We start from the raw sequence: 27,239 nt of genomic DNA on the forward strand, positions 1-27,239 counted from the left end.
AAAATGCAAAACCCTAAAACCTCCCCAAGCAGAATTTTGTGGGAATGTTTTTACACAAACGCAGGGTGTGATGCTACACCAAGACCCGTACACATGATATATAAAAATTCAGCGGATTGCTTCGGGCTGTGGCGTAGATTTGCCCTGCTCGTTGTGCCTCGGTTTAGGCCGATCGCCGTGCGGCTGCTTCAGCGTTTTCTCCTCCAAACCCCGGCAGCTCAGCTGAGCTGAACAAAGCCGAGCGAGCTGCCATGGGATCAGCTCCGGAGAGCCTTTTCCCCAGCCGCAGCTCCCTCACAAACCCCTTCGAGGGGGCTGCAGAGGGATGAGGGGGCTGCTCCTCCTCGCCCAGCTTCTTCAACCCGCCCGCCCTCAGGCCCTTCCCCACCCACGTCCCCACAACGGGGCCGGGCTGGCGGCTCCTTTCCGGGGGAAGGGCCCTGAGAAGCCGGGGGAGGGCTCAGGGAAACCGGGGGAAGGGCTCAGGGAAGCCGGGGGGAAGAGCCCCGAGCAGCCGGCCCCTGTGAGGGCTTCCCCGCCGCCGGCCGCGACATGGCCGCCCCCTGCTTCCTGGGCTGGGACTTCAGCACGCAGCAGGTACCGCGGCCTCCTCCCTCCCCTCCTCGGGCAGAAATCACTTCGCTACAGCTGCGCTGAAGTTTGGGAGCTTGCAAAGACATATCCAGGTTACCCTGGATGGCGATCAAGTGTTTTCCAAGGGGTTGCACCGCAAGCAGAAAGCCAATTAAGCCGCACTGGGTCAGAGCCGTTCTTAAGCTAGCGCCGTGCACCGGCTTGGTAATGAGTTGTGCTAGTGCATAAACGAGGCCCTACGTTGGTATGGCTAAAATTGAAGTAGCCCGCCCCCAAACGGGGATGGTTTTATTATTTGAATACAGCTCCTTTGAGTTGACTCGCTCTTTGTAGGTTTTTTTTTCAGTCCTTTAGCAGCAGGTTGCACTCCCTCGTTAAAACATATGCAGGATGTGAACGACGTGCCTGCTTTTCTTTGAGGCTCTTCATGCTTTTCTTCTGCGCCAGGTGAACTGGAGAAAAGCTAGTTTGGGGCAGTCTTCTAGTCAGTGCTTGCAGGAAAGCCCAGCTCGAGGGATTTGGGATTTGGATGTAGCTCTGCACAGGCTGCAGAAGCCGAGCATGCAGCTGTGGGATGGCCTCAGGGCTTTGCAGACTGGTAGAGTCCAGTTCAGACACTGGGCAGGAGGGAAGGTCCTCAAGGTATCCCAAAGTTTCCGTGGTAAGATGAGGCTTTTAAGAAAATAAAGCCAACACCACCTGACATCTTTAACCTAAGATACTGTACTCTTTGGAGAACTTGGTTACTGTGATGCAAACTGGAAACCATGTAACTTATTTGCTGTTCTTTAGCAAAGCATCTCCTTCTTCTGTGTTTAAGGAGGGAGAAAATGTAGCAAACAAATACACATGTTGCTGGATATGTGTATGTCAATGCTGTAAACTCACATAATAACTTGTTTTGTGTAAAATCGTGCCCATACTTACAGATAGTTGTATGGATTGGGGTGATCCCTACTTCTTCCTTCCCGTTTCAACTATGAGAATTGAATTATTATAAATGAGTTATCAGTACTCTCTAGTTACTGTTCCAGACTGTTTTTGTTAACATCCTGTTTTATTTCTTCTAGCTGAAAGTCATTGCCATTGATGAACATCTGAGGGTCATTTATGAGGATAATGTTCATTTTGATAAAGATCTTCCAGAATTTAAGTAAGGTTTTTTATGTTTTACTTGGATAATACAATGTAAAACTTTGGGGACTAGGATGGGGGGGCTGTTCCCTACTTTGGTCTTATTGGTATGTGTGGAGGCATGGAAAAAGTTAATGCTGTGTTTGTGTTTCATACTTGGCAATGGAAGTATGTCCTTTTGCCTTGCTTTGTGTGTAAGCATGGCAAGAACTCCCAACAGGAAATAAAAAGACCCTCCCACCCTAAAGTATCATTAACCAATGTGGTGTAAATTAACCAACGTTTTTTTCTTTTGGAACTTCAGACTTTTGGACGTGGCAGTTTCTTTTTGGGACACAGAAGTAAGCACCACCTTTATGTCAGGATGGAATGTTATGACAACAGGAAATAAATTGCATGAGGGAAACTTCTAAGAGGCATTTGGAGACAAATTCAGTGGCTCCAAATGGCACATTAAGATGTATAAACTCAATTTATAGACTAGAATTTACAGATTTACAGATTTCTTCCATCATAGTCACAAGTGCCAATAAAATGCATTTATCTACTTGATGGTTTAACAGCAAAAATTGAATTTCATCTTCTAGATTCAAGCCACTAATGGGGACAGTTAGGAAACTTAGCGATAACCGTGACTTGCATGGAGCCAATGAGCAGCGTCAGCACTAGAGTCTGTCACAGGTCTTACTTCAGGACCATGACCCTTTCTTGCAATTTGTTTCCTTTGCAATTGAGTCAAACTTCTCTAATGCCATTTCCTAGGAGCTGGCTTTTAGTTTTTAAGGTTTCAAACACTGATCTTATCTTTGCTTCTAACAAAAAAAAAAAAAAAACAAAACATTGCGACTTTCTTTGGTTATTACTAAACTTAAAGAACATTGCTTGGTGGGGAAAAGAGACTAAATTTACCAAGAGAAAATACCATTTTTCTGTAGGACTCAAGGTGGAGCCTATGTTCACAGTGACAGGCTGACAGTCACTTCTCCTGTGCTAATGTGGGTCAAGGTACGAATAAACTTTATTGTCAGCCTTTTGGAAGTATTTGTAGTGTATGGTTCAACTTCTTACTCGCTGCCATTGAAATAAATACATGTTGAAAACAACAGTGAAACTTGTCATTAAAATCATTGTAGTCCTTTTGCTTATTTTCTGCTTTTTAAAGTGCTATTCTGTGTCTTTGGGATGCAGATGTTAATGTAAACAACTTCCACTTTAGTTACTTGTAATATTTTGTTTCTTTGTTTCTTTCTTCACTCTCTGCTACTTATAGCATTGTATGCATGAAAAATCCTTTCCTGGATTTCCCCTACTTTTAAAATGCTATTTTTTTTTCCCTCCATCTTCCTGTTTCATATGCAAAATGGACCACTGCAGCTTTGCCTAGCTTAATTCTGTTTTTTTTTTTTTTTTTTTTTTTTTTTCCAGCATCCTGGTTACTTGCACTGTCTTTTTAGAATAAGCTTTGCTAACAAATTGATTTCTCAAATGGCAGGTGGTTAAAGAGCAATTTATTCAGTAATTCCCAGTCACTTTGACTGGTGTTTATTTTGAAATACAGATAACATTCTCTTCTGTTTTAAAAGCAGGCCTTCTTTGCCTCTGTGCAGATTCTGCAACCCATTGCTCTCACGTGGTGCTGCGTCAATCTGTTTTACTAGCACGATTTGAATAGTTAAGACATCTAAAAGGTCATGGAATCCCCAGTTGGTGCTCCACTGTAGTTCTGTCTGATGATCCATAAAGATTTGGTAAATTGTTCGCAGTTGGTCTTTTGAACCATAATAAACAGGAACAGTTGTAATTATTAAATTAATAATATGATGATATAGGTATGTGATAAAGGAATATGGTTTCTTGGGAAATTCTAAAGCCTTACAGTGGTCCATTTGTCAACGAAGTCTGGCAAACGCTGATCCAAATGGGACTATATAAAGATAGATTACTTTTTGATTTTAAAATGTAGTAAAATGTGGCAACAACAAAAGTAACCTACAGGCTTAAAGTACAAAAATTCAATTGAATTAAAGAGGTTCTGAGTTTTCAGCAGACATGATGGATTGTGAATTCCTAGCATCCTGTACAATGGGGTGCAGGGTGCACACTGTTAAAGATTTCATAGATTTCCAAAAGTAAGAACAGACAAAGATAATCATGTCTTGTGTCTGGCACTCTTAATAGATGTTTTTTAATGAATTGGAATTCTTTAAATCTTGCCGCTTGTTTAGGTTTCAAAGAATGATTCTTTGTGATTGAGCTTGTTTAAAGATTTTTTTTCCTCCTTTGTGTGATTCAACTTTTCTTTTATGGACTCTTACTTAGTAAATTAATTTATGCAGCTTCTTGAAAAGTCCATAGTCATTAGCTAATTTTTCATTATCTGCCAATGAACTCTTATCAGTGATGACATGAATTTACTCTTTAATTCCAAGGATTGTGAGTATGCATAATTTGGTAGCTCGTTACAGTCATTCTTGATTCTGTTTGTTCTTGTAGGCTCTGGATATGATTTTAGAAAAGATGAAATCTTCCGGCTTTAACTTCGCTCAAGTCAGAGCTTTGTCTGGTGCTGGCCAGGTTAGTTTATAAAGAAATAAATCAATCTTACTGTATTTCTTCAATATAGTACAAGGTATGCAGATAAATTTTAAATAGTTGTATTGCAGAAGGCCTTAAAGACATCAAGTAAGATCAAAGCTTCTATGTAAGCATCCATTAAAAGACACATGTTACTCATGGTAACCTAAAACCTGAAGCATGCACAGCAATCTACGGAAGTTAGTAGGATTGGAGTATGAGCTTTATTCTGTAATTGTTAAGATCAGTGTAGTGCATAACTAGCTGCTAGTTGTTTTCCTGTTACTTAAATTATTTATACATGCAGATTCTGAAATGACTAGGGTCATTTTGAATTTCACTTTATCCAGGTGCTTGTGGAATAGGATAGAAAAACAGTGACTAGTTGACATAGCTGAAGGCTTAGTAAAGTCCCGTTGAGCACTGCTTTTGTTGGCTAGGATGGAGATCTGCCTAGGAACAAAAGAAAATAAATTATGATAGTCTTTGATGCAAAGAGGACAAATATGCTGCTTGGCCATTTCTTATCCTTTAGTACATTTTTTGAGGTTTATAAAACCCATTCTGATACCAAGTTAGTTCTCCAGTCTCCTAGTACTGTGGTGAGATAAGGAAGTCTTTTATACCATTTTACCATTTACAGATTTAAAAATTATATTCAGGGTAAGGACAGCACTGAAGTGATAGCTGATTGTGATGCATGAGGTTTAGTTATTCATCTTGATATATCTGGGGCTAATTAATCAAAATTTTTGCTTTAATCTCCATGTTTCATTGCTTTCAGTTGAAAGTCTGAGCAACATGTCTGAAAGTCATAGTTTGTATCAAGGCTCTGTTAAGAATTCCTCAGTGGAACAGAAGTTAGGGACTGCCAGGCAACCCCAACTCACTCAAGTGAAGGTAGGAAGGTTTTTTCCAGACTACCAGATTCCCTTTGTTTTCCTCTTAATTCCACAAGCTGGGGTATCAACTTGGTGCTATATTCAGGTTCTTTCAGGTAGAACGGATTTCACTTAGCTGTCACCTGCCAACACACATTGTCTCTTTTCCTTTTCTCCGTTAAGAACCTTGTTTCTGTGCTGCAGATCAGACAGCAGAGGTACACTGATGTGCCAGTTTTTGTCCCCAGAGAAGGGGCAAACTGGTTTCAATTGTTAGAAGAACCAGAAGAGAGATGTTGAAGCAATCTGGATGATACTGTGGGTCAAGAACTATGGGCCTGGGGGATTTCTTTGTGTATATCTAGTTTCATTGGTATAGTTGGTATAATTCAAGATCATTATTGTATTGACTCCTGTGTCTACTGTTTCACTGTATGCTTTGCTCTGTCTTGAAGTGTCTTCTAATGGGACACGATTTGAAAATGTGCATTTTCTTCTCCTTGTTTGGAGAGAGTTCTCTGTCCCTTAGAGCTTGAAATTCAGATCAGGATATGAACTTTGCAGCCTGAGAGGCCATCTCCAACTTTGGTTTCTGTACTTTCCTATAGCAACATGGGAGTGTGTACTGGAAGAAAGGAAGCATCCAGACTTTAAAGAATGCATCACCCGAACTGCCTTTACATCAGTTACTAAAGGTAATGTGCATAAAAGAGCTCTGAAGGGAGAGCTACACTTGTTCTGATACTTAGGCATTGCTTTTTTCCTTGCCAACCTTTCCTCGTGTTTAGCTGAGTTGCATGTCCCTGCAGCATAAAGTGAAATATACAGGTTACTCCTTCAGCTCCAGGGCTTTTGACATTTCCCGTTCTCCTGAGTGACAGTGTGTACTGCTCTAAAAGCTTACAGGTGTCAGTGGGCAGGCATTCCACGATCTTTTTATGTCAGAGAAACAGCTTGTTTGTTCTTCTAGGAAACATTATATTTTGTAAACAACCTGTAAATATTGTCATTTTTTTATTTGTATTAACAAAAAAATTGCAATAAAGAATATTATTGCACCTGAGTTTCCTTGTAATGCTTGAGTTTTCTTTAGAAAATATTAAAAAAAAAATCAATTTACATTTCCCTGTGAAACAATGGAAGTGTAATGCTGTGAGGACAGAACCTCGTAACAAGTAAATTGTTGAACCTCAACACGATTTTTGTTGTGTTTGGTATGTTTTGCATATAGACTTGACAGAGTTTTATTTGAAAAGAGAAGTGGGGAGAAAAGAGCTTTCCTTTAAAAGTCCCTCACCTTCTTTACTTCAAGATCTGTATCCAGCTGTACCCTGGGGTGCATGAGGCACACCATGGCTCCTCTAAACCATATCACTAAGCTCTACATCGAAACGTCTTTTAAAGACTTCCAGGGATGGTGACTCATTTTGGGTCATTCTGTGTGGAGCCAGGAGTTGGACTCAGTGTGGCTCCCTCCCAACTCAGGATGTTCTGTGATTCTAAGATCAGAAACAACAGTCGTATATGGAAAAGGAGGCGTTTGTGTAAATGATCTATTACATGATTACTTTTTGAAATTCCTCATCTGTGCAAAACTCTTGGGAGTGGAATTAGAATACTCTCTGGTGATGCTAAGACTCACACGCATTGCTTATGGCAAGCCTCACTTGCATCGGTTATACCAGTCACTGAAGAGAAATCTGTTAGAACAGCTCTGGATAGTCTTAAATATTTGAAGAGAAGTTCTAAAAAATGGGTCTAAACTTGTATAAAATGACCTGGGGCTTTGGCTACCAAAGGAGTGTTAGCAATACAATGCCATAGCACACCCTGCGGCAGGGCATGTGTGAATTACCATCAGGTGGAGTCTGCTGCTTCCCTTAAGTGTGAAGTTTGGGTTAGGCTTTCCACTGCTGACCAACGTGCTATCCAATATCTGTTTTCCCGTAATTATCGAGAGGGAATCAGAAGGCACCTCAGAGCACTGAACTGTGAGCTGACAGCTAGGTCTGCTCTATTATTATTGTTCCAGCAGGGACTTCTAAGAGCTCAGATGGTATTAATAAAGAATATTGTTTGTTCCAGGCATGTTTTGCTGTCAGTAACAGCCCCATCTGGATGGATTCGAGCACAGCTTCCCAGTGCAGCAATCTGGAGAAGGCTGTGGGAGGAGCACAGCGCCTAGCGGCTATCACTGGATCTCGAGCCTATGAGGTGAGGAGCAGGGAGAAGAAATCCTCAGCAGAGTCGGGTGACAGAAATGATTCTGCCCTTAAGTTATACCACAGCAGATAATGAGCAGGCGTTAACTATGAAAGAGAGAATTTTATTCAGTGTTTTTGAAGAACCTCCAATAGTACTGTGCTTTGTAGTAGCCTCACAAAGGAAGAGGTGGAAACTGTATTCTATGGGAATTTTAAGGTGAAATTAAGCAAAACATTGGAATTTCTACTGCAAGAACCAGTGCTGAAATGGTGACTGTAGTGAGCTGTTGCACTTGGTCAGTGGTTCCCAGGGCTGAATTCTCCATTGTGAGCTCCTGTGCAGCCAAATTTCCATGTTTAATGACAAATTAATTTGTGTTACAGGCTTATTCAGGGTTATGAGTCGATGTCTGGGGATAAATGCTCTAGGTTACTTCTTCAGTTAAAAGAATTGCCCTTTTAATGTTCCTTGAAGGCTAACAAGTAGCTGTCAACCTAAGAGAAATGAGTTTCTGAAGTATGGGACCCTATCAGAGAGTACACAGTCACTCATCTCCTCTTTCCAACCCTTTCCTCTCTTTTAACTAAGACATTGAGTGGGATTGGGGCTGCCCTCCAGGCATCTTGGCACCTGGCTGCTCTTACTGTTGGTTCAATAGAATAAGGCTCTAACCCTCTGAATTGCTGATTCTGTTTTTGAATCATGCACTGGCCATAAGGCCAGTGTTTGAAATCAGTCTTTGCATACCTCTGACAGTTTGTTTTTAACTTGCCAAAGGTTAAGGTTTCAGAAGTTCGGTGTTAGAAGATTTTTGTTGTTTGATACAATACATGGATGAAAAATAAGTATTCTTAGAACTGCCGTTAGCTTGTGCTTAAGTTGTTTCTTTGAGTATTAAACTTGCTGCCTTCTTCCATTCACCTTCCTCACAGAGAGGTGCATAGGTTGGGTAGCCTAAATCTTTTAAAGAATCTGAAGGCAGCATTTGAATAGTGTTGGTTCCTGGGCATGTAATAAGAGTGATTCATTCCATTGAACTGTCATTTCTGAAATGTAAATTATGGATAGTAATGCTTTATCACAAGCTTTTTTTTTCAAAAGGTGAGCAAAATTCTCATAATGAGACTATGTGTTATAGCCTGTTTAGTGCAGATTGCCTGCTGTGCACTGACTTTCATCATGCATCAGGCAAATTAAATATCCAAAGTGCAATGTACTGAACTCATTACACAGAGTTAATGATTATTGACTCCATTTAAGGTTTGTGTTTCTAAGCATTTGCATTTCTTTCTCAGCGTTTTACAGGAAACCAGATAGCAAAGATTTACAGCCAGAATCCTGAGGTCTACACACAAACTGAGGTTGGCTCAACTTCAATATACTTATTGGAAATCACAGTTGAAAATCTTTTAAAAAGAATTTTGTGCAGATGTCAGATTATTATTTTTTTTTGGCTAAAATATTTTTATTCTTCTGTTTGCTTTTAAAATTAAAATTAAAAAAATGCTTTTGTTTTTGTTATATTCTTAGTCATTAGGCAGATAAAAGTCGGGCATCAGTTCCATTTTGAATGTTATATTTAACACAGCGGGCTCTATTGGATCTTGCCTTTGTGGAAGAAGTTTTTTAAACCAGGCTTTCGTTTGGGTGGCAGTAAATTGTATGTTCAGCAGTTCAAATACAAGTGCGTAACTAAGCACACAATTGAAATTTTAGCACTCAGAATTGTCTGTTTGCATACAGAAATGTGGTTGCTCTGCCATACAAAGCTGGTGTCCGTGCAGATGTGCATAGGAAAAAAACTGCAATCAATCCTAGATTTTTTTAATAGACTTTCCCTTGAGGAGCTACTTTGATTCTGTTACTACAAATGAATTGCATTGTGTAGTTTCCTTCTGCTTTTTAATTTTTAGAAATCAATGTGCAATTCTATTGTTTCAATTCAAGTCTGCATCTAGCTGTGACTAAAATGGTTTGAAGCAAGGTGAAACCTCCATGCAGGTATGATATACATGAGGGAAAGGCTTCCACCCTGTGATTAGAAAACACCAAACATCCTGACCTGTGAAGTCAGGTGTCTTGTGTTTTTATATTCCTGTAGTTCTTGTCAGTATTGATAATAAATTTTCTGTTTTTTAGAATCTCACCTCTGCATGAAACGTTTAATTTCATGGGGAAGTGAGTGGCAAAGTTTTCTGGGGAGAATGCTTCATTTTAAAAAATTTCTTTTTCTCTTTTCATTGTATAACCTTTATGCTAATAAGGGATGGGACGAAACAGAACAGTAATACAGTCTGATCACAAGTTTAAGAGCAAGTCTAGAGAAAGATGCATGAATAGCAGAGGCAGAATGGGGAGCAAGTCCCTGGGAACTGAGAACTGGTCAGACTAAGTAAGCTAAGACTTTGAGGGCTGGTGGCACTGATGGCACCTTGTGGCAGTAAAGGATATGCAAGAAGTTGTGTTCTAGTGCAATTATTTCCATGATAGAGTTACTTTTGGGGACCTTCAAGCAGCACTTAGCAGCCTGGCAGTCTGAGTGACATGTGGAAGGTGGATGTTTTTCCTCCTCTAGGTCAGCTTGCTGAACTGGCTGATTCACAGTTTAACTCCATCCTTTTCCTTCCATTTCAGGCAGCTAGTGCCCATTGGGGCACCAGAGAAGGTAGGCCTTCGTTATCTAAGCACAATGTGATATATTCTTGGGGAGAGACGCATGAAGAGCGAGTGCATCATTAAGTTTCCTGGCCATTGTAACCACTTCTTAGAGCTCTGGCTACAGTCCGTCCCTGAATGCTGTGTGAAGCAGTGGTTTCATAATCACTAATACAAAAACCTGTCACTGCAGGCTCGCTCCACCAGTAGAGATTTGATTCTGATTAGTTATTGGGTGACAATCATATTTCTTTTGAATTAGAGCACACAATAAGGAATTTGACAGCTTTTATGCCAGCTTCTGGGGGACATACAATACTTGATCCTGCAGAAAGCTTGGCTGCTTAACTCGGTAGTTTCTCTAGCAGGCTTGAAATGGAGGTGAGTTCGTGTTGGATCAGTGCTTTGTGTTACATGGCCAGGGCATTTTGGGGCCAGTACTAGGAGCCCTGCAGCTGGATTTCATGCGTTGTTGGAACATATCCTGAGGCAGAGCTGCAGGCAGTGGTTTAGTGCAGAGCTGATTATTCCCAACTCCGGGGAGTAACTCCTGGGAGGGCTGGGGTCTCAGCTGGGAGGAGGTCATGGATGGGAAGAAGGTAAGAGCTCACATAAGGGTGCTATCAGAGCCTTGCCAGTGACTAGGAAGCTCGCAGACCTGTACCCTGAGTTGACCAATTCATGTCTTCTGGGCATTTCCCCGGTCATCCACACACAGATTTTTTTCTCGGTGAGTATTTTACCTTAACTGAAGTCCTGTGATACACCACAGTTGTGAATTAATTCATGATAACATAGAATATGCTAATATACGAGGTGTATTTTGCATGTTTCAGAATGCAGAGCTATTAACAGCTTTTATCATGGGGTTACTTTTAGATTGATATCTGCTGCGTTACTTAGGCAGGAATATAAAGCTGAATTATCCTTCTAGGTGTATTTCTGTGTGCATTCCGTGTCTAACATTAAGCATCTATTAACATTTGCTGCTTCCAATTACTTATTTATTTTCTTTGAAGTGAGTACTGATGGGAATCACTCTCACACTCCTTTTTTTTTTTTTTTACTTTCAGAGAATCTCTTTGGTTAGTAGTTTTGCAGCTTCCCTTTTCCTAGGAGCTTATGCACCCATCGATTACAGTGATGGTAAGTGCGTGGGCTTTTCTGGTAGTGACAATTCAAGAAGGAAATTTTTCTCTCTATTCCTCCCCGCCTTACATAAAAGGGGGACAGGCTCTCTGCCATTTATTTTCAGTCTTTAAGCTTTAATTGCAAGTCTGTTAGATTTTCAACTAAGCTATTCCTTTCAATTTGTTGCTACTCTTGATAGTGTTGTCAGCTTTGCTTATTTATCCCCATCGTACCATGATTCCAATTTCTATAAAATGGAGCCAGAGAAAAAGTTCTTAAATGAAAGTGAACCTTTTTCATTACTTTCTGATGTGAAAGGAATGTTGACATATCTATTTAAAAGCATTAAAAACTGTGGATTTTCAGGTAGACTTCATAGTTCTGATATTTTTTGGTTTTGCTGGCTTAGCTCTGAGTTGCATAGGATGTAAATAAGATGTATACTGTGATTATTCCACACGCCCCCACGCCTAACTGGAGTAAGGATCTGTAACAGAAATTTCCTCTGGTTCATTTTTAAAAGGATAAACAAAGCCAAGCAGGAAAAAAAACACACAAAACTAAGCAAGCTCAGTTAAAAAGAATAAAATCTAACCTTTTTTATCTCTTCATTCATCATAACAAAGACAAAAAAGTGACTGGACACGTGTCTCTCTTTTCTGTTGTGTGTTGTCTCAGCTATCCAGCTTCTAAATGGCAAATTTAAACAGCCTTTATGAGGGATACCTACTTCCTGGGAGCTGTGCTGTTATTTCTAAATAGCATTTTTGATTCCTTCTCTGAAAATAAGAGGAGATACATTTCAGAGCTGAAAGGTTAGATAACAAGGCTCTCTAAGGAAATGTTGCATTATAGAGCCATAGTTGACACCCATGTGCGAAGACGAACTTATTTTTCTCCTTCATTGTTCCATCAAAGCTCATAGGAAAAGGCAAGACACCTCAATTTTAGGTAATGGACAACTTATTCAATACTAGATTTCCCATTTATATTTGAGACCTTAAAAATTGCAAGGCGATCCACGCTTATTTTGCAGCAATTGTGAGATTATTACATCTGTCTTCTGGTCTTGTTCTGTTAGCCATGTATTTTCACAGCTAAATTTTATTTTTTTTTTGTGAATTATTGCCCACAATACCTGTTGAGAGCTGCACTTTGCTCCTCAGTAGTCCCGAGTGCTGAGCATTTTGGCCACTCACCAGCCTACAGAACTAGCTGTGTCTACTGTTTTTCAAATAAGGATGGTGAGAGCTCCAAGATCCTTTTTTCTGACAAAGAAATATGTTGATCGTTGATTATTTTTTCAGTGAGTGTTTATTTTGATTCATATTTTGTTTAAAATATAAGCAAATAATAAACAAATCCTGTTTTTTTTTGTTTGTTTATTTTTTTGGGTAATGCCATCTCTGCCTTTTCTAGTTGGAAGCAAGTGAGGGAAATCTGTGCTTCTTCTATTTTGGAACATGAACAATTCAGTTTGGTTGGAAACCAAAACGTTTTAAACTATAAACAAAACAAAAGTTAGCTTCGTTGGAGAACTTTCATAGAAAATGTGTTGCATTTTTCAAGCAGCTCTAAGGAGAGCCTGTTCTGTTACACCTCTGGCTATTTACATAACTTGAATCAATGTTATCTACTATTCAAAGCATGTAAGATTATTAAATTTTTGTGCGAAGAAAGATAAGGGAACTAAGCAGGATGTTACAGTTCTCTTTACAAGACAAAAGATTTTTCGGTGTTGTAAGCTATATTTTGTCTTCTACGTTCTTTTCTTCTGTTAACATAATGAGAGCGAATTCTAATTCCGGTAATAAAATGTAATTATAATGCATGCAATAGTTTTTTGGATCCATCTTAAAAACCTGTTTTCTTGTCATGTACGATTTCTTGCAATTCACTTGATCTTTTACGTTGCACCTGTATATTGTAGTTTGAAATGCATCTCAAAATAATACTCAGATAATAGACCTATTCTTCATTTCTGTAGGTTTAACTTCAGGTCATATCGTCTTTAAAAGACCCTGTCAAATTGTTTAGCTCTGCACAATAACTTCTCTCTTTAAATTTGCGGGTTATTGTAGGAAATGTGCTACTCAGTTTCAGGAATTTTTCTCCTTAAAGGTCCAATCTTGTAAGGTTCAAACCACTGCTTATGAATGGCTGAGCACCTTGTGTGATTGATTCAAAAAAAATCAAATTACATTCTGGTGGAACGAAGAATGATTTTCATTTATATTGTGCAGGTGGTAAAAGGAAGATACATTTGGGACCTAAATAACTCGAACACTCGAGGCATTGTTTCTTTCAGAAGACACCTTAAAGAACAGCTATTCAGCTCTTGACCTAGAGAAGCTTTATCTTTTGAAATGATTTTCCAAGAGCTTTAGGCAGATCGTAGCTTAGCATACTTGTTTCTGTTGTTGTCTCAACTAAGGCTGTTTTGAACTGAAGCCTTTTCAGAAGGCAGCCTGTTGGGCTGAATTTACTCCTCCTGTAGCTTGTTTGGTGTCAGCAGAGCTGCACTGCTTGCCGAAAAGGCAATCCAGAATGCTGTAATATAGATGCACTTACCCGTTTCTAAATGGATGCAAATATTGATTTTTAGCTTGCTGATTGATAAAGCCAGTTAGTCAGTGTCTTTTGGTCTTTGTAATGATTTTTTTTTTTCCCAGTCTTGAAATAATTATATTTTTGTATAAGCAGTAAATATTGGCAAGTCCAAGTTGTGCTCCTTGGTCACTTTAAGTCAGGGATGCTTTCAGTGAAATACTGAATCCTACTCCTCCACGTGTTAATCCTTTCCTCAGTCCTTACTAGACCATGGGCTTGGCTATTGACCTTTGTTGCTGATGGGATACCCAGTCGGAGTGACAAGTCTGAAGACTGCGTTTGTTTTTTTCCTATGATTTTAATTCTAGAGTTACTGTTTATTTTAATGTTAAACTTACGATGGTGTGCTTATGCCATTTTTTACTAACTTTTATTTCTAAAAGCGGCATAGATCTGCATGACCAGACGTGTGATTTAGGAGCTCACTGTGCATCTCTCCCTGTGTGAGTGAAGGAGAAGGAGAAGCAGTTCCAGGGAGCTTTCAGCTCTCTGGCCTTGGTTTTCTGCTGCCCCAAGATTCTCATTCAAGCTCCTGCAGCTGGATAGGATGAATCCAGGCCAACAGACGAGTAGCTCTTGTAAAATAGTTGTTTCACATCTTTTAAATGAGTTTTTGAGGGTGGGATAAATTAGTTCATCTTTCTTTTCTCAGGGCATATTAATGTCTCTTTGCAGCTATATCTACCAGTCAATAAAACTGAAGTGTTGTTTCAGTTTCTATATCACCTTAGACCTTTTCAGTCACAAAGGTTAGTGTTTTGCCTGGTTTAGGCAGAAAAGATTGGAGAGGCTGTGCTTATTCTTCCAGAATTGCATTGGAGGATACTGGCTAAACGTGTCTTTGGGCTTGCAGGATGTTGAGGTGAAGGATTTTAAAAAACAAAAGAAACAAGGAAAACCATTAAAAAAAAAAAAAGAAAAAGAAAGAAAAAAACAACAGCTAACTTTTTTTCTAATGAAATTCCTCTTTATTTAAAGATTCTCTGGCTCACCGATTAATTTAGCTAAGGTGTTCTTGTCCTTTTACATTAGGGTCTTTTCTAGGAAACTTTCTAGCTTTGCATATTTCCTCATTAAGCCTGAGAGATTTGGGAAGAGGCTTCATTCCGTGTCTTGGAAGTGCAGATAACAATTCTGGATTCAATTTACCAAGGCAGGGGGGATGGCTGGATTTAAGAGAGAATTGAGAGAAGCTAGACTAAATCTTGCCACCTTTCCTTCTCCTGTTGCTGGTAGTGACTCTGACAGCAGAAAAGGGAGATGCACCCTTTGTCTGTGGGAGGAAGCACACTTTGTGCTCTGTCAAATTCCTGCTGCTGCATCACAGGCCAAATTTACCAGCGCATAATTTAAGTGTGTTTAATTTGCATGAAATGGGATTGATTGAATTTAATAAATGTAATTCTATTTTCTATGTTGCTAAGTATAGTCCAAATTTCCTGCTGTTTGGCTTGGTTTATTCTGGGGTCTCAGCTGGAGCGTGCAACACTTTCTATTTACAGCGTCGTGCAAAGCACTGGGTCCAGACTATGGTGTTGGTGCTTAGGATTCAACTGTACAGATAGGTGTTTTGTTAATAAACATTATTAAACTCATTATTAAGTGAAAAAGGCTGCTGGGAATTGATAGTGTAAGCTTATTTGTGCGTGTGTAACCAACAGTAGGGTATGTGCAGGGAATATGGCAGGCTTGTTGAGAAGAAGAGTCCTGCTAGAGCCTTGTAACGTGCTGGCTGAGATGTGGTTAGGACTCTTCTCTTCTTCTGTGTTCCAGCATTGCAAGTGTAGCCTTATTCCACAGACTCTGCCTGTTGGTCAGCTTCACCTTCTTTGTGCTATACTGAGTTTAAAGATGTTTTGAATTGAATTTGAAGTTTTCCACTGTGCGCGGCTGAGAATGTGGCTGTGTTTCTGAGATAAATAAGTCACGGGCTAAACAGTCTTTGAAATGAAAATGTTGTTAATCCAGAGTAAGACTAATATGTCCCTGAACAGCACTAACCAGAAGCGCGTACGGATTTTTCAAGTCTAATGAAATGTGCAATTAAATGCATCTTAGAAATACAAACAAGGGATGTGGAGTGCTCAGGAAGTTACATAGATGTGGCCACTAATCAACCTCAGTTAACTTTATAAACTAGGACAACTTTCCAGGATAACTTTCTGTTGCCTGTAACAAGGTGGAATTTTCTGATGCAATATTATCTGCTTTCTTTACACTGCTGTTATGTTTAATGATCTGTGCTTCTTGGTTTGATCTATGTCTTGTAGGTTCTGGTATGAATCTGCTGCAAATCTGGGAAAAGGTGTGGTCAGCGTCCTGCCTTGATGCTTGTGCACCAGGATTAGAAGAGAAACTGGGAAGCCCTGTGCCATCCCATTCAGTCCTGGTATGTGCCAGTCTTGAAGAGTTAAAAAAAAAAAAATCATTGGAAGAACTAAGGCTTTGTGCTGAGAGTTCTGCTGATGGTACTTCCTTGGAGTATATTTGTGTGTGTGTGCGTGCATGCACAATTACCTTCAGAGATGTGTGCCAGAGCAGAAATGGATATTTTTGAATACTGGTAGCTTGTGTCTGTCATAGCTTTTGCCACAAATCACTTTGGATTCCTGCATGCCCTGGGCTCTGAAAGCAAAGGTTTTGGCAGCTGCTGCGGTGATAAGAATCACTGGGGTTCTACTCTGACTTCCCATATGCCCACAAGTACCTGGTGACTGCAAAACTATGCACAGTATTTATTACTGCAGAAACAGAACCCAACATTTGTGTTGCTTAACAAGGACCTTGTTTTATACTGTTTGTAGAGTTAAGAAGTTAATCTTCCTGAATCATTTGGGATGTTTAGAGCTCCTCAGTTTATGTAGCATAAAGATGAAATCAAGACCCATATCTCTTAGAGTAAATAAATTCAGTCTTACTGTCCAGCACAGAAAGAGCTATTGCTTTAGGTGGTACACATGTAAAACAGGGTAGATATCTGTCACCTGATCCCTCTCAATTCAGTGCTAGTAAGGTAGCTGACTTGTGATTCCTGTGCTGATCATGTATAATGGAGAGGAACAAATCAAAAGTCTGCATAAATGTCCATGTATTTTTTAAGGATGGTTTTCTTCTCCTGTGTTTTCTCTGTGGCTTAAAAGAATACAGTTCTTGACCCCTACAATAATAGGTGTCATATTTCAACCTTTAATGTTGTGATGTATATTAATGTTGTTTCCTCTTTTGTTTGCATTGAATTTCTAATTTTTATGTATTAATATTCATGCATTCTGTGCAAAATAGATGGGTATGTTTATATTATTTGATGTGAAGAATTCCAGAGTGACCCAGAGCTAAAAAGCTGCTATTTACTTCATGTATTTCAAAATCTAATCTCAGGATATTTCTATGAGGTTCTCTGACAAAAAAAAAAAGTTTAAAAATCTATGAAATATTCCTGCCTTAAATATACAGAAATGGTTATTGCAGCTGCTCTAGGGTTTTTCAGCTCTGTGCTACAACCAATTGTATCATACACTGCAAGATCATTTTCCATTTTTTAAGCTGTTTTTTCACTCTGTATTTCTTTCCTTAGGGGTCCATTTCTCCATATTATATTCAGCGTTATGGGTTTAGCCCAGACTGTAAAGTAGTAGCCTTTACAGGAGACAACCCAGGTGAGATGATTAAATGTGTAAGATTCAGTGAATATCATTATGCATGTACTGAAATTCTAGATCAATCTCATTAATTCTCAGATGCTCCCTTATACAGCGAAAGAATATCATGTTTATCAGCATTAATAGCTTTTTCCAACAGCCATCCATCACTGGCTCTTCTGAGGTATAGACATCTTGGATAAGCTGGGTACTGCAAATGAATTCCCTTTAGCCTAGTAATTAGAGGTGACTCTAGGTTTTGGTTTGTCTAAGAGAATAAACTATTTGTAATACAAATTACTTCCATTTTTAACTTAGGAAATGTGAATTCAAACTCTGCTGTTGTATCTTTTGAATCAAAGAGCCTTTCTTTAAGAATGAGAGCTGTCCTTTTGTCAGACTGATATATCCCAGTGTAAGGGAGAGTGTTAATTTAGGATCAGTTTTTGGAATCCTCATGACTGTTTCAGGGCAGAGTAAAGTCATCTTTCTCAAGACTATGAAAATAAAATACTTATCCATGCAAAAGTAGCATATCCAGGTTTGAATAAAGATGTAGGCTTCGTCATGGTATATTTCCCATGTGTATTATGGGACATGATTAAGCTCTCAATTTCTTGAAAGGCAAATTTTTCTTTTAGAAATTCAAGTCCAATTTAGTCCAATAAATATATGAGTAGTCTGATGCAGGCGAGTGGTGTTGTACTTCAATGAGTGTTGTTAAGTAAGGGTCCACAGTATTTCAAACTTGAACATACAAAACTTCAGAGAATCCTGCAGTTCTGTAGCTGTTTGTTTTGAGTGTTTTGATTAAGTGTTAAAACTCTCACCCAAGCTCTTGGCCCCTTTTTTACAATGTATAGGCCAAGGTTATCATGAACATAATTCCCATTTTTTCTAGTTTGAGACAGCGAGTGCAGTGTGCCGTGATGTCCCAAGTAGCATGCTAAAATTGAGTCATACGAGTAACTTTTTCTCTGTTATTCTGCTTTCAGCATCATTGGCAGGGATGAGACTTCAAGAAGGAGATATTGCAGTAAGTCAAAACATTCCTGAAAACTATCTGTATCCCTGAATAGATGGAATACATAAAATGTGAAACGGTAACAAGGACGATAGCTGTAGGTTATCAGTTAAATTAATCTGCTAGTGTTGATTTTCTTTTTATTGCCTTCATTCTTGTTTTATTTCTATCAATCTGCAAGCTGCCTGAAAGATTTTAAGTAAACTGCAACTATTTTTAACTAATGCTCTAGACCCTAAAGCTCAAGTCTCTGTCTGGTATGTATTTCACTGATGTGACAACCTAAAAGTCAGCGCTAGCTTCAATACGAATCCAATTGACTTAATGTGTAATTTAAAAACAATTAGTGGTAATAACAAATGGTTTTAATTTAATTTCTGTATTGCTTTCCGTGCACGTTGTGATAACGCTTCAATTACTTTTTTTTTTTTCTCCTTCCAGATTAGCCTTGGCACAAGTGACACATTGTTTCTGTGGATCCAGGAACCGACTCCTGCCTTAGAAGGTCATATCCTCTGCAATCCTGTTGATTCGCAAACATTTATGGCACTTTTATGGTAATACCATTTTTTTGTACATCTGGGATCAATAATATATATATATATATAATATATATATATATATTTTTTTGTATTAGTGGTTTATTTCTTTTGCAAAATGATAATGAAAAGAATGTTCAGCGTTCAGTATGGTATATGGCAACCTACTGCTGAAACATTTGCATCAGGGTTATGGCATGCCCATTGTTCAACGTGGGTAACTGCAGAGTTGTGAAGGATAAATTCTCACGGCGATAAAAAGACAAAATTATTTTTATGTATACATAAGGCCAGTTCGCTGTGAATCGAAGGTAATATATTTAATGTACAGGAATAGCAGTCTTCTGAAATGTAATAATCTGAAATGTCAGAAGCTTGACCGGACTGTGCAACTTCTAGTGGTCCAGAGGGGACATAATGGGGCAGGTGAAGGCTTCCTTTTCATAGACGAGTATAATCAGTGCTGTTCAGGGACATATTAGACTGTGCACGTGGCAAATACTGAGATCTCAGGAAGCCCAGCTGACAGAATGATTCTCCTGGTAGCTTTTGGCTGCTGGGATGTGGGGATGGTTTGGCCTCTCGCCAGCCAAGGAGGAAGGAAGGCCTGAAGCTGCAGGTTGTCCCTCACCAAATCCACATGTTCAACCGAAAAACTTCCAAAGTCAGAGCATTTAGGCAAATATTTACAAGTAATACACAGGTACATTTAGTGTTCAAATCCTTGGGATTGCACAGAGCACAACGCAGCAGTTATTGGCAGGAATGGGTAGAGCTGTTCCTCGGGAAGGCCTTTGGAAGTGGACAGCACTTCTGTAACAGCCCTGTTAATTACGAGTGTGCGCATAAAACCCTCTTGAGGACTTAAGAGGGATTATTATTTTTTCGCCTACTTGGACTGTCTCTTATAAGTCGCAGTAGTAATATTGTTTCAATTATTACAAATGATCAGATCTATAAGGTAGAGGCATTTTCCGAAGCAGAGATTTGATGGCAGTAGTGATTAACTCAGTCTGCTCCCTGTGGATCCTGAGATTACCTCGTATCTCTAACACTACAAAATCAAACTGTAGGTGCTTGTAACTGAAAACTTCAACAGAGCTCAAATCTGCCTTTTAGCTGTGATGTTGAGCCTTACCTGCACAGTGAAAGGATGCCGTAGATGACAGTGGGAACTGTGTTGTGAAGTGGAGCTTAAAAGGGTGATGTCAATTGCAAGTTACTGAGTTTCATAATATGATTTCCCGGCAGTTGGTTATTTTTGAAGCTTTGCATTCAAGTTTTCCTTTTTCCCAATTTTTCTCTATTTCTCCCTGCTGCTGTGTGAAAGAGCTCTATAAACAACCTGTTTGTAAGAGGAGACGCTGAGACATTTTTCTGAATAACCACTCTGCTGCCATTCTTCTGCTCCAGCTTAACATGTGCAGAAAGCCAAATCTTTGTCCTTCAGAACACAGGCTACTTCTGTAGCCATGCAGATGTAAAGAATTTCTGTTCTGCCAGTCTAGCTGGTCCTGCCCTAACACTGCTCCTTTGGCACCAGTGCCCCTTTACTAATGGAGCAGTGTAATTAATAGGGAACTTGCCTGCTTTAGTAGGAAAAGTGCCTGAACTCCCAGGCAGAATATATGTATAGAAAACTTGAATGCTTTCAGTTACTGCTACAGAGCATGTTCAATAATTTCCTTGCCCTCTTTCTGGATGTTTTTGTGCCTCTCCTGCTGAGTTGGTGTGATGACTCCCTGTTGGAGAGGATTCAGACTGCTTTCCTTTGGGTCTGAGTCCAGTGCTGCAGTATGCTGCAGGAGCATTATATTCACAGAGGAGACAAAGGAGGAGATGGCACAAAGGGTGCACAGATCGTGCACACTCAACAGATGCATTTTTACAGCATGGCTTACTGGCTCTGGAACAGAACCGTGCAGCTGCAGCTGTGGTGCTTTCCTTTGCCAGATACTGGCATGGATCTAGACCTCATAAGTTTTACTGGACCCTGAAATCATAAATGATGTAATGCAGCGCGGAGACACTCTTGCTCCTCCTTACAGCCATGTCAAAGTGAGTTTTTTTAGTGCTGTGTCAGAGTACTGCTGGCAGTGTAAACGAGTGCTACCTCTGCACCCGCAGCACAAACCGTTTCTCTTGAAAGCAGTTACTAGGTCCAGCTGGGGGATGTCCAAAAGCAGGTGTTTGTCTTTGCTCTTGGGTGCAACCAGACTCAATGAAGCCCTTGATGAGTGTTGGCACAGTGCAGAAACCCAGCTCCACAGGTCCTGCCTCACAGCCAGCATGATGCGACAGTGCACGGTGTGTCTTCAGGGCTTTGGGCTCCAGGAAACTGCAGTAAGTCAGGCACTGGGCTGCAAATCCTGCACGTGGAGCTCTGAGGAGACGTGTTAGCTGTTCAGAGCTAGCTTGTATTTGGCATGGCCTGCCAGAATAGATCTGAACCATTCACTTGTTGGAGAGATGTAGAAGAGCATCTCTGCACCGTTTTCTTCAATGTGTCTTGTTATAGTTGTTTTATTTAGTTTCCTTCCTCTGTGTTTCTTTCATAATGAAGAGATGATTGTATCTGCTTGCCTGGCTGTATTCAGCTGATACAACGAACGGCTGTATTAAGTAAAACAACAACTTGCTTAAAAAATAGTCAAATGATTTGAAAAATGCATATGGTGTGTTTGTGTGTTTTAGTTTTAAGAATGGCTCTCTGATGAGGGAGAGGATCAGAGATGACTGTGCTTCAGGCTCCTGGGATGAATTCTCCAAAGCCTTATCGTCAACTGTTGCTGGAAACAATGGAAACTTGGGTATGAGCCTTAGCAGGGCTGGGAGTTCCAGGGTTTGTTTGGAGACATAATTTGCTGGGAGTTGCACCTACTTTTACTTGGGTTGTGATAAAGGCCAAGAATTAAGCCAAGCAAGGGAAATTTCTAATGTATGCTCAGAAATACTCTGTTGGTTGGTAAGTGTCATAAGAGTATTTTTCTTCAGTGTCCACTGAATAAGAAAATTATATTTATGGAGCTCTTTTGATCATTGAAAAGATGTTAGCATTTTATGGCATCTTATCTACAGAATGTTTAGAACTACTAATTTCTGAAGGAGGCTTTCATGAAAGTATGCTGCTTTTTGCTGAAACTCAAATCAAGTGGTTTAAGTAGCTCCATGCTGTTTCTCTCTGTCTTCAATGGTTTTGCTCTCAGCACATTACTCTAGAATCGTGCTCTGTGCATGTAAACAAAGCAGTAATACCAAATCGTATTCAGATGTCCTGCATTTTCCCCAGTGTACGTCACAGAGTCACTTCATCCCTGTTTCCTCCCACGTTACGCTAAGTGAATTAAATAAAATGATGGAAACATTTAAAAATATTAATAAATCCATGTATTTGATATTTTACATTTTTCTCCTAAAGCTTGACATTTCATGGGTGTATTATATAGCTCTGAAATAAGTTATTGAGAGGTGAGCATAATCAAGATTAAAATTTAACCATTGCAGAGCTGGATTTGAAATCACTGCAATCATATTAGATCTGAATCAATATGTTAAAATTAATTTCAAAAAAGTAGGATAATTAAGCTATAGAAGACTCCACTCCGTAGAATAGTGAATTAAAGATACAGGTTCTTGACAGAGTGAGGTTAGCACTGATTTTGTTTTTAGAAGCTCCGTTATGTTGTCTGTCAAATCCAATTTCTGTGGGGTATTGAAATGGCCAGGCATCTCTTTTCCCTAGAAGGCAAATCAATTCAGGTGTTTCAGAAAATAGGAAGATGCTATTCCAAAACCCAGAAGCCAGCCACTTTAGACAATATTTAAAAAAACCAACAACACACACACAAAAAAAACCCCACAAAGTTGATGGAAATCTTGTTAGTGATTTCAGGGATACCAGGACACTGGCTTTAAGTCCTAAAATTTGTGTTATTTTATATTCACTCGGATAACTCAGTACCCTGTAAAAATGTGTTTCCTGAAAGTCATCTTCAATAACTGGTATCCTTGGATAAGTTCTGTGTTACTTGAAGATACAGCATACATGTAAAAATACAGGAATCTCAGAGTTCCTGAGGGAAGCAGAGTGAAGAAGGACCTGGTTAGACACCCTCCCTTTTGACACTTGTTCCCCACACCCTTTATTGTGCAAGAAGATGCCACTGGAAGCTTTGGAGATCTGGAGATAGCGGAGGCAGCGGCTAGGGTGAGGCTGGGATAACGAGTGTAACAGGGGTAACAAACAGAGAAAGAAGAGTGGTGAACAGGAGAAGGTCCTGTCACAGCTGGGAGGTCCCTGAGAAAGCTATTAAAACAGCAAGTTTACCTGAGCACCTCATATGCCAGGTGGCAGCAGGTTCAAGAAGGAAATTCTGGGTTATAAATTCCCTGGTAGGGCCTGCAGATCTGTAACCCATGGTGTTCCTTGCTGGCAGGCTTTTAGAATGTTTAATCAAAAAGGTTGTGTGCGCTAAAGCACAGTGCTATTTCTGTGGGTTTTTTTTTGAGGGGTAATACTCTTAGGGCTGCTAGGGCAGCATAGTCTTTTTCCGCAGATCTGAGTCTTACAGGCTGTGCTGACTGCTCTTAGTTTCTTAGCTATTCTTTTCAGTTTTTCTTTTCTCTCTTTTTTTTTTTTTCTTGTCTCCTTTTTTGAATATCCTTTCTGACCAACTTGCCATCAACACAAAGGAAATCTTTTTCTCACTTTTTGTCTAGCTGCCTGCAAAGGGCTACTGTATTTCTTTAGATCTCATCAAAACTATTCAGAGACCGGCTCTGCTTCATGACTCAAAATATCTGATGCTCCCTAATAAACTCATGAAATCTTATCCAGTGCATGAAGTGTCCCACTATTCCTGTACTCTTCTTACTAACTTTCACTTTTTCCATTTTTTTTCTTTCACCCTTGCACATAATTTATTGGAACTATTTCTGAGATGTGTTACATATTATCTTATTACTATATTACTTGCATGTGTGCATGCTTTGGTGGATATATGTTTTTTTGTAGAATTGTCTTTTATTATATTATTTGGATTTTTAATGAACTATTAAAGGCTTTGAGTCAGATACGTTTAAGATCCTCTTTTTTTTTTTTTTTTTTTTTTGTAAACTGACAGTAATTAAATTTAGTAAGTATCTGGACTGAAATGAATTAAGAAACAAGCTGTGCGGTGTCTCAAATGTCTTTCCAAATATATGACATACATTTATTATCATTTTAGCTGTGTTCTGAAATAAGATTACAACTTTGGGCTACGAGAAAACATGACACTCTTTAATGTTCCTTGATACAGGTTTCTACTTTGATGTGATGGAAATTACTCCTGAAGCAGTTGGGATTCACAGATTCAACAGTGACAACCAAAAGGTAGTAATAATCTAGTTAATGTCCAAAAGCTTAAAGGAGTACTCTCAAAGCTCAAAATCTTTGCCATTATCTTTTTTCTTTGAGATGCTTGCTTTTGAATTTCATTGATTGATGCAAGTCCAAGGGATGAATTACATAAGGTTTGGTTTGTAGCTAGGGAACATCCATAACACAAAGTCTGAACTAGAACTTTAATGTTTTTTTTTTTTTGAAGGAAATATATATATATATATATATAAGGAAATAATATATATATATTATTATTATTTTTTTTAAATTAGAAAATGTGGATTTACTAAAGCCAAAGCTATTTTTGAAAAAAGATTAGCTTTAAGATTATTGAGAGCTTGGTAAACTTGCATCACTTAGTCCTTGCCTTCTAAATTTTGGACACAGATAAGAATGTGTTGAAACATTGGGCTATAGGATTTCGTCTTTTATCTTGCTCTAAATGTGAGTGCAAAGACCTCATTTGGCTGTCCTGCATGTCTTTGGTTAACCTACAGGCCACATGGTGGTAAGTAAGTAAACACAAGCTCAAGTACAACAGGAATTAAAATAAAAAATATGTTATGAAAAGTTCTTTTTATGTTTGTATTTTTCTTTTGAGAAATGGGTGTTGTTTAAATGCCTGGCTTTCTGGGTGGCATTGGAACTCAACAGATGTTTTTAATCAATCATGACTCCCTGTTGATTAGACCTCACTTAGGTGAACAGAGATTGATACTATCTTGTGTTTGCAGTGTAGCACTGGTCTTTTAAACACTTACTGCTTAAATGAATGCTTAGTCACTTCTTGCTGTATTTGTAGTGCATGGAAAAACTGAACTTTTTGTGAAATGTTTTTTGTAGTGGTGTGTAGTTCAGCATTTTCCTAACTCTTTTGCCTTTCTTCTAGTTAACAGAAGGACAGAAAAATGTTATAGATAGCAATTAATGAAAGGATTGTTCTGTCTGCAGACAGAAATGGATTTAAACTTTTGTGACATTGCTTAATGCATTTGAATTTTATCTACTTGCTTTAATTTAATGTTTTTGAGATACTGATCTTTAAGCAGCTTTTTGTGCTGAGAAATGCCAAGAGTTTACAACTCACCCAGGCACCTCTTCCCATCCATCCGGCATTGATTTCAAGACTGATGGATTTGCCAACAGCTCTGCGGTTATGGGTTGCGTTTGAGTCTTTAGGTGTGCCTTTTGTATGTGACTGCAGAGCTGGGCCTAGTTGAAAGCTGACTTCAGGGTGAAGACAAGGATAATGAACTATAAATCTGCCTCGTACTTTTAACCTGTCTCCAGCTTGGCATTGTATACTGTGCAAGGTGCTGGTTAACTTAATGTATTCGTTCTTTGATACAGGTTTCAGACTTTCCAAAGGAGGTGGAAATACGAGCCTTGATTGAAGGGCAGTTCATGGCCAAGAGGATTCATGCTGAAAAGCTGGGATATAAAGTCAGTAAGTATGATGAAAAAGCTGCAGAACTAATGGCACTAGAGTTCAAACACAAAGATAGGAGTTCTGACAGTAATGTCAGTATCGTGATTCATGCCTTAACGGATACAGAAAGTGGTATGAATTCTAAACTAGCCTCTTGGAAACATTTTTGACAGTGTGCTGGGGACAAATTTTTGCAGGTGTTAAATTTAGAAGGACCGGTGATTTAACTTTGATTACTTCTTTTCACGTATTCTTGCTATTTCATTGTTACTGAGCTGCATTGTCAATTTTTAAATAAGAGTTTGGATTTTCGATAGCTTGTTAAGTGAAAAGAAGAACAGCCTTCTGCCTGAAGCACAAGACTGTAACTCAGAAAATCTGAAATCTATGTTCAGTTCCTGGACCTGCCATAAAATGGTCACTTACCTCTTTACCACAGTTTTCTGTTAATAAAGCTGAAGCCCTTTCTCTGTCTTGTGATTTAGAAAGTAAGAGATCTTGCTCCCCAGAATTAATAACATAGTTTTTAGCACATTGAAACAGCAAAATAGGCTAGCATTTTTCTTAAATAAGTGTGATGTGAAATTCTAGGAAAAAAATGGGAAATTTGGTAAGCTGTTTTGTTGGCATTTTCTGCCAGTATGTCAGCCAGTGGCATCTCAAAAACATTGAATTACCTTTTCTTGATGGCTTTTTGAAACATGTGATTTTACAAAATAAAATATCGGTCATTTATGTATTTTACCAGCCCATCCTGACCTAATATTTTGAGCCATTTATTTTCTTGAATCTCTTACTTTTATTCATAATCACGAAAGAGAGTGGTTTGTTTGTGAAGAGGGAAGTCCAGGAGCTGCAAGTTAAGAAAATATAGAGACACTGGAACAAATCACAAGGCGTGGCAACACCACCTCATAAATTTACACTGTAAAGATTTTCCTGTTACGTGTTTTCTTATATACTTGAAACAGTATTTAATTGTGGAGGTTATTTATGGAGACAGAGATTCAAATAGATTGTGTTTAAAATACCCATTTATCCTTCATTCCTAGATTCTGCTGTACCAAAAGATTGGCTTATATAGGCTAGAAGGCTCATGGCTGAAGAGGATACGTTTGTAATTTTTAAGTGGTCAGGGGTTAGACAAACACCAGAGTAGGAGGAGAATGATTTAAGATACCAGGCAAATCTGACACAGAAATAATTGAATTTACAGATAATTCCTACCCATTTAAGCTTAGTAGAACATGTGAAAACCTAACTAGTTTTAGGATGTGGCTTCATAAGCTTTAGAATTTTCTTTATTTTTATTTTTTTTAGTGTTATAGGTATCTGCAGCAAAAAGGAGATGGGTGTGATTGCATTGTGTTCCTGTAGTTTCCTTGGAACCTTGTATGCTTTTGTTTTGTTTCATCCCAAGGGTCTAGCTATTTGGTAACTAA

At 39.0% G+C, this 27,239-nt stretch overlaps 1 protein-coding gene across 6 annotated transcripts in view; it reads left to right on the top strand.

The window, feature by feature from the left end:
- The first annotated feature begins 438 nt into the window (after window positions 1-438).
- XYLB (xylulokinase) overlaps window positions 439-27,239 on the top strand; it is a 95,955-nt gene continuing 69,154 nt past the window's right edge. For 4 of the 6 annotated variants that reach the window (XR_003495143.3, XM_072033863.1, XM_005026389.6 and 1 more), the window contains exons 1-15: window positions 439-597; window positions 1,665-1,747; window positions 2,664-2,733; window positions 4,222-4,302; window positions 5,792-5,878; window positions 7,269-7,397; window positions 8,684-8,749; window positions 11,117-11,189; window positions 16,055-16,173; window positions 17,359-17,440; window positions 18,418-18,458; window positions 18,888-19,003; window positions 21,680-21,795; window positions 24,286-24,359; window positions 25,719-25,815. Coding sequence is in view for 5 of the 6 variants with exons in the window: in XM_072033863.1 (XP_071889964.1) it covers window positions 553-597; window positions 1,665-1,747; window positions 2,664-2,733; window positions 4,222-4,302; window positions 5,792-5,878; window positions 7,269-7,397; window positions 8,684-8,749; window positions 11,117-11,189; window positions 16,055-16,173; window positions 17,359-17,440; window positions 18,418-18,458; window positions 18,888-19,003; window positions 21,680-21,795; window positions 24,286-24,359; window positions 25,719-25,815 (1,279 nt within the window). In the remaining variant the exon portion in view is untranslated. Of the gene's footprint in view, window positions 598-1,664; window positions 1,748-2,032; window positions 2,070-2,663; window positions 2,734-4,221; window positions 4,303-5,086; window positions 5,203-5,791; window positions 5,879-7,268; window positions 7,398-8,683; window positions 8,750-11,116; window positions 11,190-16,054; window positions 16,174-17,358; window positions 17,441-18,417; window positions 18,459-18,887; window positions 19,004-21,679; window positions 21,796-24,285; window positions 24,360-25,718; window positions 25,816-27,239 lie in introns of those variants that run through there. The other 2 variants (XM_021276887.4, XM_027450385.3) reach the window with 2 other exon arrangements.

Source organism: Anas platyrhynchos, chromosome 2 (genome assembly GCF_047663525.1).
Source record: "Anas platyrhynchos isolate ZD024472 breed Pekin duck chromosome 2, IASCAAS_PekinDuck_T2T, whole genome shotgun sequence".
NCBI classification, from domain to species: domain Eukaryota; kingdom Metazoa; phylum Chordata; class Aves; order Anseriformes; family Anatidae; genus Anas; species Anas platyrhynchos.